Here is a 16,308-nt window from a genome sequence, read left to right as displayed (position 1 = left end):
TTGGCTTCTACTGTGATGTATTCGCTGACAATGGAAATGGAAACTACTTCTTCTCTCTATGTATCGATCTGTTCCACGGACATTTACATGTCCTTCACGAACCCCTGCTTGGATACTCCTCCCTGGTCCAACATGATATAGTAATCTGCGTCTTTGATGGCCTCTAGTCGATGCGCGATGGTAATCACAGTCGACTCCCTCATCTCCTCTCGTAGCACTTGCTGGATTTCGAGCGAACTTTCGTGGTCAATAGAGGCAGTCGCCTCGTCCAGGACGACAATCGAGCTGCGACGCAGCACAGCTCTCGCGAGGCCGATCAGCTGGCGTTCTCCTTGGCTGAGGTTCCGCCCGCCTGCCTCAACGTGCGTCTCTAGACTCCATCCGTGTCGACTGCAGATTCGCTTCAGCACGTCTGCACATTCTGCATCAGAGTACTCCCCTATTGGGTCTAGGTTCAAGCGGATGCTGCCAGGGAATAGGACTGGGTCCTGCGCAACGAACGTGACCCGAGTGCGCAGAGCTTGTCTGCTAACTTGCGTTATGTCTAGATCGTCGATAAGGATTCGTCCCGAGTCGGGACGGATTACGCTTAGTAGTGACACAGCCAGCGTGGATTTGCCACTACCGGTTCTACCGATTATGGCTGTCGTGGACCCCCCTGGTATGCGCAGGGAGATATTTTTGAGCGACGGGTCTAGGTGAGGCGCATATCGGATGGTCACGTCTTCGAAGACGATGTCACGGCCGAACTTGGGCCATGATGCGGGGGGCTCTATCGTTCCAGGCGATTCTTGCTCGACGTGAAGCAGCTCGTCTACCCTCTCGACAGATACAAAATCCATCTGCAGCTGGCCATACTGCTTGCACAGGGCATGGGTGGACGCAACGAAGTTATTGGCTGCGACGAGCACGAACGCCGCTAGACCCGGAGAGACACTCGTGTACAGAGCCAGGACAGTAAGGCAGAATGTTGACAAAGCGGAGAGGCTCTCGAATCGATACATGAGCCAGCTCTGGAGAGACCAGTAGAAGTGGTCCATTCCCTGGAATTTATCCACTACTGCGATGACTCGATCCTGAAAGCGCCCTTCGGCATGGAAGGCGCGGACGGTGGTTAGACCGTGAAGCAGTTCACCAAAATTAGATATCAGCGGACTTAGTGACACCATCTCTAACCGCCGCAGGCTCTGCGATGTTGGCAGAAAACGTAAGAAGACCACGACAAATGCCGCCGTCAGTACGAGTGAGAAACCAAGGAAGGTCGGTGTCACTGAGGCTATCACAACAATCGACGAGATCCAAGTAATAGCCTGGAAAGCAATCATTTGGAACTGTTCGCTGATATTCCCATCAACAACACCAATGTCAGAGGTCAAGCGATTCATCAATCGGCCAATGGGAGTCACATCGAAGAACCGAAAGGTAGCATGGCTCACTCGCACCATGACTTCCTGGAAAAGTGTCTTTCCTGCGCTATAGACCATCACAAGCATCACAAGCTGTGCAACCAAAAGGACGACCGATTGGAAAGTGGTAATGATAAAGAAGGCCAGCAGCCAGGGACGGACATCTTCGACCGGGGCCGGGAATTCATCAAGGGGGTTAGAAGGTCTCCAGTCAATCATTTTCACCATGGCCGACGGTGTGATCCAGTCACCCGAGAAGGATTTCTTGTTAGTGCCCGAGTACCCGAACAGTAGAAGCGTTTCGTTGTAGGCCTCTCCCCACTCCTTCAGAAACCAGGATTGTCCCACGGATGTGAATCGGTACACGGCGAGCACGAGGATCAGGGTTATCCACCATCTGTATTTGCTGGCTTTGATGTATTTCCAATATACTCTAGCCTTGACGCCCCATTCCGCTCGATGTTCTTCTTCAATGAACTTTGTCGGCACAGCAGCTGTCCCGTCGGCGAGTGCCGTTTCGCTCTCAGATTCAGCCTCGCCTGTACCAGACGAACTATCGGACGAGCTAGATTCTGATTGACCACTCCCGCGAGATGAGACCTCATGTTTATCTTCGACAACGGCGTGGCCCTTCTGTATGAGGACAATCTGCTCTGCAATCTGTCGAACCAGGTGAATTCTATGAGTGACCAACACAATTGTACGATTCTGCATCAAGGGACCCGAGAAGCATTTGCGAGCGACTGTCTCGGCTGTGTTGTGGTCCAGAGCTGACAGGGGGTCATCGAGGAACAGTATCCTGGCAGCGCTGTACATTGCCCGTGCAAGTGCCACCCGCGCCTTCTGTCCACCAGAGAGACCGACTCCGTTCTCACCAACAAAGGTCAAGTCCCCATGCTTAAAGTTGGACAAATCAGGCAACAAGGCGCACGCATCCAGCACTCGTCTATAACGCTGCGCATCATACGGCGAAGAGAACAGTATATTGTCTCGTATGCTCATGCTCTGCAGCCAGGGGGTTTGAGCGCAGTATCCAATCATCTCATTTGGCACGTATGAAACACCAGAAAGTCTGTCCAGTTCGCCAAGTAAGGCTTGCAGTAGAGCTGTTTTGCCAGCTCCGACTTTGCCGTACACAACAGTCAGCCCTTGGGGTACACGTAGGTCGACCTCGCGGAGGACTGGCGACTGTTTACCGGGCCAGGCGAAAGAGCAATGGTCCAGCTGGATCGATGCCGGTTCTGCATCGATGGCATCCTTTCTCTCTTTATCAGGCTCAGCCATGAAGTCTTCGATTCTTTCCATAGCGATAGACGCATTGATCAGCACCGTTATGAGACTCGGGATGTCCCTGAGACGAGTCTCGAGCATAGTAAAGAGTTGTAGAGCAGGGAAGATGATGTCGATGCGCAACGGGTTCCCTGCCAGAAGAGTATACGCGTATAGCGCCACTACAGGGAAAAGGCCACTGGCGAATGTGTTGATAAACCGGATAACGATACCCCACAGCATGGTGACAATGCGAAGATTTAGCTCAGATTGTCTGGCGTCCATAACCTGGCGCAACCAGTGATTCTGCCATCCATACCACCGAAGATGGCGCAGCGCCTCCACAAACTGGGAGGAGACCTGTAGTCGACCATCCGTTGCAAGCCGGCGAACTCGCTCTTTTCGGAGCAGGATACGAGTGACAAATGCATTCAGAACTTGGGCAATCAAGACGGCCACGATTCCCAGGAAGCAAGACGGACCAAGCAGTTTCCAGACTAGCACAACCGCGATAACTAGTCCTAGGGGCTTATCGACCAAAGTGTCGATCTCCCAGAAACGCTGGGCCACTTCGTAAACATCCCCGCGCAAAAGGTTGAATATCTTACCCATAGAAGCAGTTCCTTTGACCTTTTCTTTGCGCGCGGTTCGTCGAAAGATAGAAAGATTCCACCAGTTGCGCTGTTCGGGCTCCGCATCCATATCGGCGCTGTCTTCATCTTGCAGCCCATCTTCCTCTGCTTTGTCAACCAATTGCTGATCAAATACATTCTTCCTTGAGAGAGCTTTCTCGTACACCATCATGATCATCTCGCCTCGACTTCTCTCATAGCTGCGTCTTCCGTACCACAGACTTAGCACTTGTGACTGTGCAGCAATCAAGCGGAGGACAAGAGACAGCAGAGCATAGGTCAGGGCAACACGATTCGACGAACCACGGTCAGTCATGGCTTGTAGCAGCTGCTGGAGCAGTATCGGTGTAGAAAAATCTGCCATGCCGTCAGAATCATCAGATTATGTAGGCGTTAATCTAGACCGACCGCAAAGCATCTGCACAATGGCAATCGTGGTAATAATCAAGACATCGATGCCATTGGCCTGAAGCAATCGACCAATGACAGACCCTTTTAGTCTGCGAAACTTCTCATGTAGCCTACGGTGCTGAAATTCAAACCCCAAGAACCAAACATCTTCCTCTTGCAATTGCCTCCTCCTACCTATGGAGATCAACGGGGCCATCCATGACACGCTCAAAAATTGCCAAAGTCGGAGGTTATCCTCGGGACTGCGAAATTTGCTGGATGGCGCTTGGCCAACAGCACCGATATCCATACAGGGAAGTAGAGGACCTCGAAGCGGCATCGCGAGGATAATGAGACATCCGACCAAAGCAGTACCAGCTGCGACATGATGAGTGGCGAGAACCGATTCATGCACATCATAAACTGTTATGTAGGCAATTTCTACTGCCAAGATACAAAGGTAGAAAGTAAGTAGAGAAAGTGGGCAAGTCCTCGGACGGGCTATTGCGATCAAACAAGTTGCGGCTGCCTACTGATGCGTCAGTGTAACGACTCCCCGCAGGGACACCCTCAGCTTACCCAGGCTATGAGAAGAGAGAGATTAGATGGCCACCCTTGCAGGATTACTCTGATAAGTTCGTTGGATAGCCCTACCAATGAGATGGTAAACAAGCTTATCACCCAGCCCATCCGTTGTTTCGAGCCATCAATTGGCAAGTCAGAAGCCATGGGTTGCTCTGGAACGAATGGCATGGTCCATTTGGGACGCTTTGCGATAGATATTTTACGAGATGCATAGCCTAGCACAGCAATCGAGATCACAATCGTGGGTATGATAGACATGTATCCCATGGCACATGGGGACAGCCGCGCCCCACGCGAGTCCTAACATCGTAGAAATATGTCAATGAACCACAACTTAGTAACCTCAGTTGGTAGTAGATGGAAGCATCATTCATGTTGTATTCCAGACTGTTGACCTACCCAGATCCATTCGCAGGAGATAACCGCTCCATAGTGCTGTTCAACTGGCATTGGAGGATGATATCGAATGATGCGTATCCTAGGACACCACGACTATCCAGAGGAAGTAGTTGTAGCTGTCAGCCCGCAAGTCCGCTTCCATCTTATCGCGGCTGCGGATCATCGGCGTTGCCTCCGAAACATACATTTATGCCTTAGGCAACAATTGCTGAATGCGGTCCTTCCCCACATTACCAGCCTCTGGCAGTTTCACATGGCTACCAAAGAAGAGAGAGCACTACGGAAGGAGGCTTTACAGAGACCCAACTTCCATTCTCAACAGTAAGATATCATTTTGGCAAGGAGAGACCCAGTATACCTTGTATCTCCGCTAGACAACCTGTACTGTGTAGAAGGGAGAAAAAGAAATAAAAAAACAAAAACAATCGATAAGTATCCGATAGTGCCCGAAGCGAATCCATCAACAGTGTGGAACCTACTAATTGCCACAAGACCTGGTAATCGTACGGTATCAGGGTGGGCCTCATTTACTTGGAGACTGCTATCGTTGCAACTGGTCAGCGTGGGTCGGATCATACATGTCCACTTGTTTTGGCGCCCTTCTAGGTATGTAGGATGTTGATCTGAATAGTTATCATCCAAATTTGATGGATACATCTCATCGCCAGTATCGTGCACTGATGGTACTTGGGTACATGTTTATGTCTTCATGTATCGCGGGTATCGTCGTCTGCTGCTTGATCATACTTGTCGGCAGCTGGTAGACTGGTACGGTGCACGATGCGAATCCATCGTCTCCTTCGCCATTCTCCCGTGCCGTGAGATCCAATGTGCACCTTCTCCTCGTAGTCATGGGAGACCCTTTCTTTCCCTTTCTTCTTGCTTTTCCGATCTTGTCCCTTTGATGGGTTTGTTGAGTCGAGGTCGTCATATGCGAGCGTAGACGCAGCCTCCTCTTCATCTCTGCTGGAGGCTGGAGGTAGGTCCCAGACCCAACCCCCAATCTCACCACTGGTCATGCCACTTTCAGCTGGACTACCGGAAACCTCGAAGCCGACTCCCGTGATCATGCGCTCCACAACCCATTCGCGACAGTCCAGATCTAATTCCCACTTCTTGCCTTTCCACGTCCATCCAGTTGGAGGTTGGACATCCTCGAAGAATCGACAGCCCTTAGGACGATCCCCGGCAATCCGTGACGGAGAGAGCGGATCATAAGGCATGGGACTGAACAGGAAATGCTCCCATTGCGATTCAGAATAAGGAGCAAGGGAGCGATATTGGATCTCGAATACCTCAACCTCCCGCTCTTCTGGGGAGGAGTCCAAGGAGATATTGGCCAGTGATTCCATCAAGGACACAGCTTTCGAGGGCGAAGTAGGCATAGCAACACCCCCGATGTTGTGAGAGTCCTGCTCTTTTTTATCAGTCGCCGGTCCTTGTTCCGCTGAGTGATCCAGTATGTCCTCTGCAAGACTCTGTACCAGATCTGGAAAGCTTGGGTGCATTGACACAATGGCCGCATTGCCACCGATAAGGAAAATGAGTCGCCACGGGAGAAGGTGAGCTGTTATAAATAAAAGAGCTGTCATTAGCGTGGATGCAAGAAATACTGTTGATGAAAGTTTCTCATTAGAGAAGTTTGTCAACGGCGCAAACGCGGAAACAGTCGCATCATGTACATCGGAGTAGTCTGCCATGCAGTTTTGCAAATCTCTCATGTTCCGAAAGAAATCTTTAGAAGTCTCCGATGCTGGCTTAATGGTTTTGGCAGGAGCAAGGGCTGGGCCTTGGTATGAGTAGTAGGGTGTGATGCTAGAAGTGGAAGTCGAGGGGGGTGGAGGATGACGTGCGAGGAATGCAGGCACCATGACAAAGAACAGGAGTACAGCGAATGGAACAATGACAAGAAGATGGGGATCTAAGCATATGAAGGAATAGATGAAGAGAAAGGAGACTGTGTGAGATGTCTGTTTCCAACTGAGCAGACGCTCGACACGGGTCTGGAACAAGAAAACGATGCCAATCCTGTCGAAGACATCAGTATCTCAAGCAGCCACAGACTGAAAAGAAGACTTTTTACCTTGCATTGAATCGACGGAAATTGTTGGCCATCAGAGGTAGGCTAAATGCCGGCCGTTTACTGTCGACGGGAACTGGCTTGTCGCCGACTGACACTGATTCAGCATCGACATCTTCGATGGGCATAACTTGCTCCAAGATCCTTTTCAAAGTCTGTCAGCCAATAAAATCCATGCGATCTTGATATAACATATGAAAGATTTGTGATTGCGTACTTGGAGAAAATCCTATCCTGCAGAGAGCGACCGGCCTTATACACTGATCTCTTCAGTACCCCAGGTTTTGATCCTTCGACATCATCATTGTGCTTCCCAGCGGAGATGACCGGGACAGGCTCATCACGATTGACGAGGGCGTCCGTAGTGTGATCTTCCATGGTGCCCCATCCAAGGTGATGCGAGTCGCATGAGGCGAAGGGGCATTTCTGATGGCAGACTGGGCCGACTCAGGAGAGAAGAAAGTAAGTAGCTCGGTTGGTTGGTAAGTCCGAGAAGCACATGCAGAGAGAGCCGCGGGAGCTTATCGGGCGTCACCTTTTCAGTGCCTGTATGGAAATGGATGGATGGCTGGTAAGAAACCCCAGTAACTACTATGTATCAACTGTATCTCAATGGTAAAGATGATACGTCTCATACGCACCGTACGTTACGAGATCGACAGAACATTAAGCAGCAAAACCAGCGGTGTTTGAGCGGTTTGCAGTCCCAGCGGGCCCCATTTTTGTAGAAGCAAAAAGGAGCAGGGGGGCACAACTGGTTTCGCGATACGTTAAGAGCGCTTTTGGGCTAAGGAAATAATTATTGTTGTTTACCATCGCTTTGTCTTCTTCCTCCATTTCCCATCCCCATTCCCACTTCCTCTTCCTCATCGCTTCCTGGCAGGCCTTGGGAGGGTTATTCATTTCTTTGTCTGGCTGCTACCGGCCGATCTTATTTAACTCATCGGTGTATTTCTACGTGTGCTCTCACCCCGTTCCTATTGTCTGGTTTCGTCCGTTGCTAAGGTATATGCGCCCGTAACTTTCTCTCCAACGCCAAGTCTACCAGAACTCCTGCCCTCGGCCAGAGTTTCTCCTCTGTAATTTGACGCCCAATTCATCCTTGATAATTTGGCTCAGAAGGGGACTTGGGATCGAACTGTCAAAGCCTTTTGAAGAATTCCGACGATCTAACTGGCTTCCCAGGTTTCTCGTCGACATCCCGGAACAGAGATCGCTGTTCTTGATCCCCGCAATGGACCGGTAGCAAGTATTGATGGGTCGCGCGACGGTGTCGATAAAGGTTCTGCTTGGTTTAGATACTAAGCAGTCGTTTACTTCTGAACGCCACTGCGATTGGGATCTTATTTCAATCCCTTCGCCAATCTGAGCTACCATCTCTTTGCCTGCCCGTTTGCTCGTCGGACGCTGTTTCTCGGTCGGAGTTGAGGATGTCGGAAAATCTAGCTTTCCAGCAAACTCCAGGAAAGGGGCAATCGCGCAGGGTACAATCAAGGCCATCTAGTCCATCTCGTGTCGACGATACGAGCTCAGCAGGTAAGTCTTGACTTGGGGATGGGGTTGGGCCCTTTTGCGGGTGATTAATTATCGAGTCGTTAACATTGCCTTCCAATGAAGCAGATGGTCCTACGCGCAGACGATTGCAGAAACACGCCTCAACCCCGTTCCTATCAGATACTTCCTCCCATTCCCCCAAAGTCGCTGCTGGATCCCGGACCGGTGTGATGAGCAAGAGGAGACTCTCGATTCGAGATCAGAAAGTGCCACAGGGCCCGCGACCGCAGGATCACTCACGAACAAGGTAGTTGGACCTCCTTTTCCTCGTTCCGGTGGCTTGTTACCCCCCTTTTCCAAACAATTAGTTTCTTCGTTGGTTCATGCGCCAATCTACTTCTCAGAGCTCTCTATAGAAAGATAGTCTGACTATAATACCTTACAGCAACATGTCCGGTTCCTTCTTTCATTCCGGTCACTCCTCGATTGATTCCACGAATGATTCGACGCAGAGCAACAACTCCCGCATCAGCCTCCGATCTACCAGCATAAGTAATTTCTCAAAAATCGAATACAATAACCAAACCCCTCCTGACGGCGCAGAATTCCTCGCTCCCGTCAATTTCGATGATCTCCAGAACAGCATAACAGAGCCAAATCTCAGTCACTTTCCTACTCCTGGACAGACGGGAGCTGGGTATGAGCCAAGGCTTCCGAACAACAGTAACGATAATGGCATGACTACTAGATCTAGGAGCAATTCCGTTCGGCGGAAGAGCCTGGTCAACGGTTCTATCGATCCAGGATCATCTCGCGCTCCAGCTTCAGCCACGGCTGCCCGAAGCCGTCGCCAGAGTCTTGCCCAACCTGCAGCCACGACCACAACTACTTCTCGCGCTCCTCGAAAATCCATCGGTCCTGGCTCTCTCTCCGCAACTGGGACAGGCAGGCGGCAGAGCCTGTCAGCACGAAAAGCTAGTGCAGATACAACCCGGATGGATCAAGGCAACCTTCTGCGTCCGAGAACACAGCATTTCGAACCGGCCCGGCAACAGGATAGCACGAAACTCTCAAGCAATTCCCGGAGCATCAAGGCCAAGTCGCTGCAGCCACCATTGAGGGAACCCCAAGAGATCTACCTGGCAGCGTCTGGCCCTGCGGAGCATTCTCGTTCTTGTTCTACCAATGCTGTTCGAACTCCAGTCAAGAACGCAGCAGCATCCATGGCAACTCCGTCGTCTTCATCCAAAAGGGTTTCGGTTATGCCACCACATGCTACCGGCCTGGGGGCTCGGACCATAAGCCCCACTGATGCGCGACGAATCAAGCGTATGTCTACGGTGCCATCGGCGCAACAGGCACCGTTCACCCCTCCGACTCAGACAGAGCCCGTGCCTACTCGTCCTCGGTCCACTGCACAGTCTCCTTCGCATATTCCACGAAAGAGCGTGACCCCCTCGTCCACTCGTACCACGCCTGACCCAAACCGGAAATCTTATAGCTCGGGCTTGTCTCTTTCCTCGACCACCAGCTACAATTCCGCAAGGAACTCGGGGGGTTCACTGCAGACCAGACTATCCCATTCTTCATCCACGTCACGCCTGCCCACCCCCAAGCCTCGTATGGAACATGCGGTGACCGATGAGGAGGTTCCTCCTGTCCCCGCAATTCCAAAGGCATACGAGTCGCCCAAGGGTGACTTTGACCCGCCAAATTATGTTACCCCCCGAAAGCCAAGTCTATACCTGGATGTCGAGCCCAAGCCTAATAAAGTAGAACAAGACTCGGACACGACCCAAACAGCAAGTGCGACCGAAGATGATACATTCGGAGCCAATGATGAGCGAGCTTTAAAGACACCGGATGCGAAAACCAAGCCATCCGCCGGGCCGACGAAAAAGAGTTTACAGCCCTTAAAGTTACCGCCGTTGAACTTGCTTCCTCTGGGTACCCCAATGACGACAAAGATCGAGGCGTTGAAGGACCGGGATGATGACGTCAAATCTTTCACGCCTTCAGCACAGACTCTGTCTAAGACCCCCAGTACTCCGTTAACCGCTTCCAAGGCGAACTTTTTCTCACCTCAGGACAATGAGGATGCAGTGCCACTTACCCAGGCTAGAAGTAGCACTTCGCATTTCGCCTTGAGTACATCGTCAGGCAGTGCGGCTCTTCGGACGGCCAGCAGCTCTAGTGCTCTGGCGGCTTTCGATAACACTTCTGCCGGTACAAGAACCGTTTCGCCGTACATTGCGTACAGCTTGCCGAAAAGCACCAGCGACTATACTGCTCTGCGCCCTAAAGCTACGGAAGATTGCTCTCCCAAGGTGACTCAGACTCACAAGCTCACCGGGCCTCGACCCCAAACACGATCATCTGCCTTCTCTTCCAATGCTGAGACTATCAGTCAGCTTTCGACCCCTTCTGACCCCGACAACAACAGTGTGTCGGGCTCCTCACTCCGCAGTAAGATTACATTCACTCGGAACCGCAGCAGCTCCAAGCCCCAGCAGGGGCTCGAGTCAAATGGCGACCCCGTAAAACATGAACAGATGCCCCCACCGAAGCTCCCAGCCTCTGCAACTTGGAGTAATATGTCAACAACGAATACCTCTAGCCCGTCGCTTAAGCCATCTTATTTCAAGTCACGGCGACAAGCATCGATGTCTACCGCTACCAACCAACCGATAAGGAACCCTAGCTTCAGTAGCGACCAAAGCCTCGCGCTGGAGCCAAGTCCTTCCAATGAGTCAGGTGATAGTGACGTGGTAGCGCACCGCTCGGCAGCGTCCATCTTATCGCCTGTACACAAGATCATTAGCTCGGCGAAGTCAAGTGTCGGGGCCACGTCAATACCCACGGAGTCTAACATAGACGCCGATATACGCGTGGCTGACGAAGAAATGCGACGGCTTGGCAGCAAGCGTAAAGATTTCGAGACCGCAGCTAGGAACTTGGATGATTTGCGCCGGAAAGCCAGTCCCAAAGAACGTGTTAGTCCGGCACAGGCTCTGCGGGTGGCCAGTCTGAACATCTTCGAGCGTGGGGAGATCATCGACTTCAAGGATATCTACTTTTGCGGGACACAGAATGCCAAAAAGCATGTTGGTGATCTGACTGCGCAAGCGAACTTTGGCTACGATGACGACCGTGGCGACTATAACATTGTGATTGGAGACCATCTGGCCTACCGATATGAGGTTATCGATGTACTGGGCAAGGGAAGTTTCGGTCAAGTGGTGCGATGCATCGATCACAAGACAGGCGGTCTGGTTGCCGTGAAGATCATCCGCAATAAGAAGAGATTCCATCAGCAAGCGTTGATTGAGGTCAATCTTCTCCAGAAGCTAAAGGAATGGGATCCTCATCGTAAACATAGCGTTGTGAACTTCACCCAAAGCTTCTACTTCCGAGGCCATCTTTGCATCTCGACTGAGTTGCTCGGCATGAATCTCTACGAGTTCATCAAGGCACACGACTTTAAGGGATTCTCCCTCAAACTCATTCGTCGCTTTACAAAGCAGATGCTGGGTACACTGGTGCTCCTACATAACAAGAAGGTTATTCACTGTGATCTCAAGCCAGAGAATATCCTTCTCGTGCATCCGATGAGCTCTGAAATCCGGGTCATCGATTTCGGCTCCAGCTGCTTTGAGAACGAGAAGGTATACACTTATATTCAGAGTCGATTCTACCGTTCCCCGGAAGTCATTCTTGGCATGTCGTATGGTATGCCCATTGATATGTGGAGTGTTGGATGTATTCTGGCGGAGCTTTTCACCGGATACCCCATCTTCCCCGGAGAAAACGAGCAGGAGCAGCTTGCTTGCATCATGGAGGTCTTCGGACCTCCAGAGAAGCACCTGATCGAGAAGAGCACTCGGAAGAAGCTCTTTTTCGACTCGCTGGGCAAGCCGAGGCTTACAGTTTCCTCCAAGGGCCGACGACGTCGTCCCAGCTCCAAGGAGCTCAAGCAGGTTCTGAAATGTGATGATGAGGCATTCCTTGACTTCATTTCGCGTTGTCTTCGGTGGGATCCCAGCCGTCGTATGAGTCCACAGGACGCATTGAGGCACGAATTCATTACGGGGGTGAAGATGCCGTCCCGAGCAAGAACTTATACACTGACGACCCAATCGCCTGCGAAGCGGGCAACTACGTCTTCTCACCCTTCTGCAGGCCGGCCTCTGCCAGAACCCCCTGTGACCAGCCTCAAATCTGGCACGCTCATGGCGCGCAACCGGGATGTCTCAGGGACCTCTCCAGTCAAGCTACCCGCAGGCAAACGCCATTCGACTGTGAGTGGTCTACCGCCGTCGACACCCGCCAAACGAGGGACCAGTATTAGCACTACCAGTACTCCAGGGTCGGCACTGCCTCGCGTTGCGGCCCGGAGTATAAGTGGCAAGCCAGACCTCGCGACGGCGGCGGCTGCGACCAGCCTGGTAAGTGCGAAAGAACCCGACGACACACCACGAGCTGGTCATTAACTTGCATGCAGAGGACAAAATGAAGCGGGCAGTGCCATCTGGCTTTTCATTCCCCACCCCCTTTTCACTTCTTGCATATCTGTAATAATAATTGTTCGACTTTTTTTTTGTTCTTCCCAAGGTTGCATAAACGGGTGGAAGCATCGGCGGTTCTGTCTCCCGTTGTCATGATTGATTTTGAACCGTTGGGCCCCCGTGTGGTGGACGTCCAAGGGGTTCATGGTATACCCTTAATTGAGCATCTGCATGCCTTCAGTATGATTTGCATTTCGATTTTAGAGCCCTTTTCCGAGCATGTTGTTCTCCAATCCTGTCATGACCCTGGGAGCTGTATTCTCCCCTTCCTGCATTTGTTTCCTTTGTCACTCTTTCCATCCTATACGCCTTTCCTATATTTACCTCCTTTTTTTTACTTTCTGATCGGGTCCTGATGGCCGGTGTTCCGTGTTCATGGACGGGGTCTGGGTAAATGTGATGTGATGCGTGGACAGCATCTGTACAGTTTGTGTTTTATTCTTTGGCCTCCCCTCATAGATGTCGCAGTGAGATGAATGGTGGCAGCGGTGGATGGGTTGGAGAATCGTGATGTTATGACTTAGACCATATAGGCATATATACCGTGCATATTGCCTGTGAATTTGGTGTGTCTGTAATGATGCTATCTGCGGGTATACTGTAGCAGGCTTGTATTGATTCAATCCTGCTGTCGTCGATGTGCAGCTTCAATCAGACCTTAGCACCCCGAAATCCCGACATCGAGTGGGGAACCGAGGCTACTGAGGGTAGACCATATTGGTTGCTTATATGCCTGAGTGTTGATAGGAATACCTGTCATCACTATGGCCCTGATATATTAGTTCTTAGGCTTCGTCGTGGTGGCTTGTTGTACAGTACGCAGTAGCTATCCCTGGAATAAGGTAAATCACCCAGAAACGATCATGCAGTAATACTACTCGATGTCTACTCGGCCATCCAGGCTATAGATAAGCCGTTATAGATAATAAGCCCCCTGATCAAGCGGCAGAGGTGTCTGATCGGGCCACAACAGTACGATCCCTTTTTTCGCAACCGTTACTTCCTCAGCATCGACAAGTAATCCCCGATGCTGAAGCAGACTAAGTTGGTCCGTAACCCAATATCTGCATCCCACACCTGCAGAGTCGAATTCGTACTTGTGGCGGTCATTTCGGACGAGGAGGTTATACACGTCCTTGACCTTCAAATTTGGCGAAACTTGGAGCTTGAACTCGGCCTGAGCATCTGGTGCACATATATATGGCAGCTCTGAAATAGCTATGAAGCCTTTGGAGCCACCACGAAGAACTGCGCTCGGGACTGTATGACTCGGCTGGCAATCGATGCAAACAGAGGTTATATCAGATGTTGCGAGATAGAGACACCAGTGGTTGGTGCCGGCATTCTGGGTGTGAGGTACTGCGGTAATGCTATGCACTGGGGAGTCGAGGATTTCTGCCTCGCGAGACGATGGAATGAAGTGAATGGGTTGGAAGTCTGGCATGTTCAGGATGCAGTGTTGAAGTGATAACTAACTAGACAACTAGATAATTAGTTGACTGAACAATGGTTCACGGCGGACGATCAAGGCTTATCGATAAGGGTGGGCAGAGGAATTGCGGAGAAAGAAGGAAATCCAGAAGTGAAGGGACATCCGGACTACTTGGCCTTTCGGCTTCTTTCGCCAATCCCTCCGCCGCTCCCCTCTCTTTCTCTTGCTTTCCTCGGCCTCCATTCGAGAGCTTTGAGCTCCATTGATTGTCGCTCTCTATCTCCCTGTCGATTTACACTCTGTCTTTCCTTTTTCTTCCCTTCCCTTCTACTCTTCTCCTATTCATGCCTTGATCGGTTGAATTGTATACGCTTCGCGACACGCATTCGTGATGAATGGCTTCGCATCGCACGGCCTCGACGAGGATGCGTTCGGCGAAAAGTCTGGGCTGCAGGGCGGCCTGAAGACATTTGATGCTTTCCGTATGTCGAACTTTATACCCATGGATTATTTTGACGTCCATAATCATGCGTTTACTATGGCCTGAGCCTTGTGGTAAACAGCCGCGCGTGGATATACTGCCGGTCCATACCAGCTACATCCCCGAACTAAACTAACATCGCATTTGTTAATCCAGCCAAGACAAAACCTTCATACACTGCTCCATCCCGCCGCGGAGGACAATGGACCGTCCTCATTCTCGTCATCTGCACAGTCTTCACCTTCTCGGAATTCCGCACCTGGCTCCGTGGCTCCGAGAACCACCACTTCAGCGTCGAAAAGGGTGTCGGTCATGATCTGCAACTGAACCTCGACCTCGTTGTCCGCATGCCCTGCGACACCCTCGACGTCAACATTCAAGATGCGTCTGGCGACCGCATTCTCGCCGGCGACTTGCTCCAACGCGAACGCACCAGCTGGAAGCTCTGGATGGACAAGCGCAACCGCGAAACCTCCGGCGGCGTCCACGAATACCAAACCCTCAGCCAGGAAGACACGGAGCGGATTTCTGCGCGCGAAGCCGACGCACACGTCCACCATGTCCTTGGCGAAGTGAGGAAGAATCCGCGCCGGAAGTTTGCCAAGGGACCCAGGCTGAGGCGCGGCGATACAGTCGACTCATGTCGCATCTACGGCAGCTTGGAGGGCAACAAGGTCCAGGGTGACTTCCACATCACGGCCCGGGGACATGGATACAGGAACTTCGGAGAACATCTAGATCATGGAGGTATGCTGTCACCCCCTTTCATCTCCCACAGGCGCAGTCAACTAAGATAGAACCCATCACTAGTCTTCAACTTCTCCCACATGGTCACCGAACTCTCCTTCGGTCCCCACTACCCTACCCTCCTCAATCCGCTCGATAAAACCATCGCCACCACAGAATCCCACTACTACAAGTACCAGTACTTCCTCTCCGTCGTGCCCACCCTCTACTCCAAGGGCGCCAGCGCCCTCGACACCTACACCAACCACCCGGATCTCATCTCTACCAACAGAAACAAGAACCTCGTCTTCACGAACCAATATGCTGCTACCACCCAAGCTGCTGATCTGCCTGAGAACCCCTACTTCATCCCGGGTATCTTCTTCAAGTACAACATCGAGCCGATCCTGTTGATGATCAGTGAGGAGCGGACGAGCTTCCTCTCGCTGCTGATCAGACTCGTCAACACCGTCTCGGGTGTTATGGTCACGGGTGGTTGGGTGTACCAGATCTCCGGCTGGGTTGGAGAATTGGTAAATCGGAAACGGGGCAGAGGAAAGTCGGAGGGTGTGCTTACGGGGAAGCATTATGCGGAGGATTAGATTATTTCTATCATCATTCTTATTGTTATTAGCATTATCTATCATCCTCTGTCTATGCCTATGTCTTGTCTTGAATTTTTGTACATCTCTTGGGAGGATACAAGGAAAACCGAATAGTTAGATACTAAGAGAGATGTGCTTTGCGTCGCATATTGTATATCCTTGTTTTGCAATTGGGTCTTGAGTTTTGGATACTAGCATTCCCGAAGAACTCTCTCTCTTTATGCTATATTGACTACCTATACGT

At 51.3% G+C, this 16,308-nt stretch overlaps 4 protein-coding genes across 4 annotated transcripts; 2 read left to right on the top strand and 2 right to left on the bottom strand.

The window, feature by feature from the left end:
* Positions 1-83: 83 nt before the first annotated feature.
* Positions 84-7,139, bottom strand: ASPBRDRAFT_58534 (putative ABC bile acid transporter; the record flags this gene model as incomplete). The annotated part of the gene is made up of 7 exons (XM_067627914.1): positions 84-3,664; positions 3,716-4,226; positions 4,277-4,582; positions 4,682-4,760; positions 5,429-6,709; positions 6,765-6,905; positions 6,979-7,139. 7 exons carry the CDS (start codon positions 7,137-7,139, stop codon positions 84-86), a joined length of 6,060 nt encoding a protein of 2,019 aa, XP_067475203.1.
* A 1,052-nt stretch (positions 7,140-8,191) lies between these two features.
* On the top strand, positions 8,192-12,745 carry ASPBRDRAFT_58533 (putative protein kinase; the record flags this gene model as incomplete). The annotated part of the gene is made up of 3 exons (XM_067627912.1): positions 8,192-8,297; positions 8,382-8,562; positions 8,701-12,745. The coding sequence occupies 3 exons, from the start codon at positions 8,192-8,194 to the stop codon at positions 12,743-12,745; spliced, it is 4,332 nt and encodes a 1,443-aa protein (XP_067475202.1).
* Positions 12,746-13,736: 991 nt separating this feature from the next.
* Positions 13,737-14,264, bottom strand: ASPBRDRAFT_199653 (uncharacterized protein; the record flags this gene model as incomplete). The annotated part of the gene is made up of 1 exon (XM_067621357.1): positions 13,737-14,264. The coding sequence occupies one exon, from the start codon at positions 14,262-14,264 to the stop codon at positions 13,737-13,739; it is 528 nt and encodes a 175-aa protein (XP_067475201.1).
* A 379-nt stretch (positions 14,265-14,643) lies between these two features.
* ASPBRDRAFT_199652 (uncharacterized protein) lies at positions 14,644-16,061 on the top strand (the record flags this gene model as incomplete). The annotated part of the gene is made up of 3 exons (XM_067621356.1): positions 14,644-14,734; positions 14,890-15,480; positions 15,544-16,061. 3 exons carry the CDS (start codon positions 14,644-14,646, stop codon positions 16,059-16,061), a joined length of 1,200 nt encoding a protein of 399 aa, XP_067475200.1.
* Between the last annotated feature and the right edge of the window lie 247 nt (positions 16,062-16,308).

This window comes from Aspergillus brasiliensis (assembly GCF_001889945.1).
Source record: "Aspergillus brasiliensis CBS 101740 unplaced genomic scaffold ASPBRscaffold_14, whole genome shotgun sequence".
NCBI classification, from domain to species: domain Eukaryota; kingdom Fungi; phylum Ascomycota; class Eurotiomycetes; order Eurotiales; family Aspergillaceae; genus Aspergillus; species Aspergillus brasiliensis.
The sequence above is the reverse complement of the archived record's forward strand: the minus strand, read 5'-3'. Positions and strand labels throughout refer to the sequence as shown.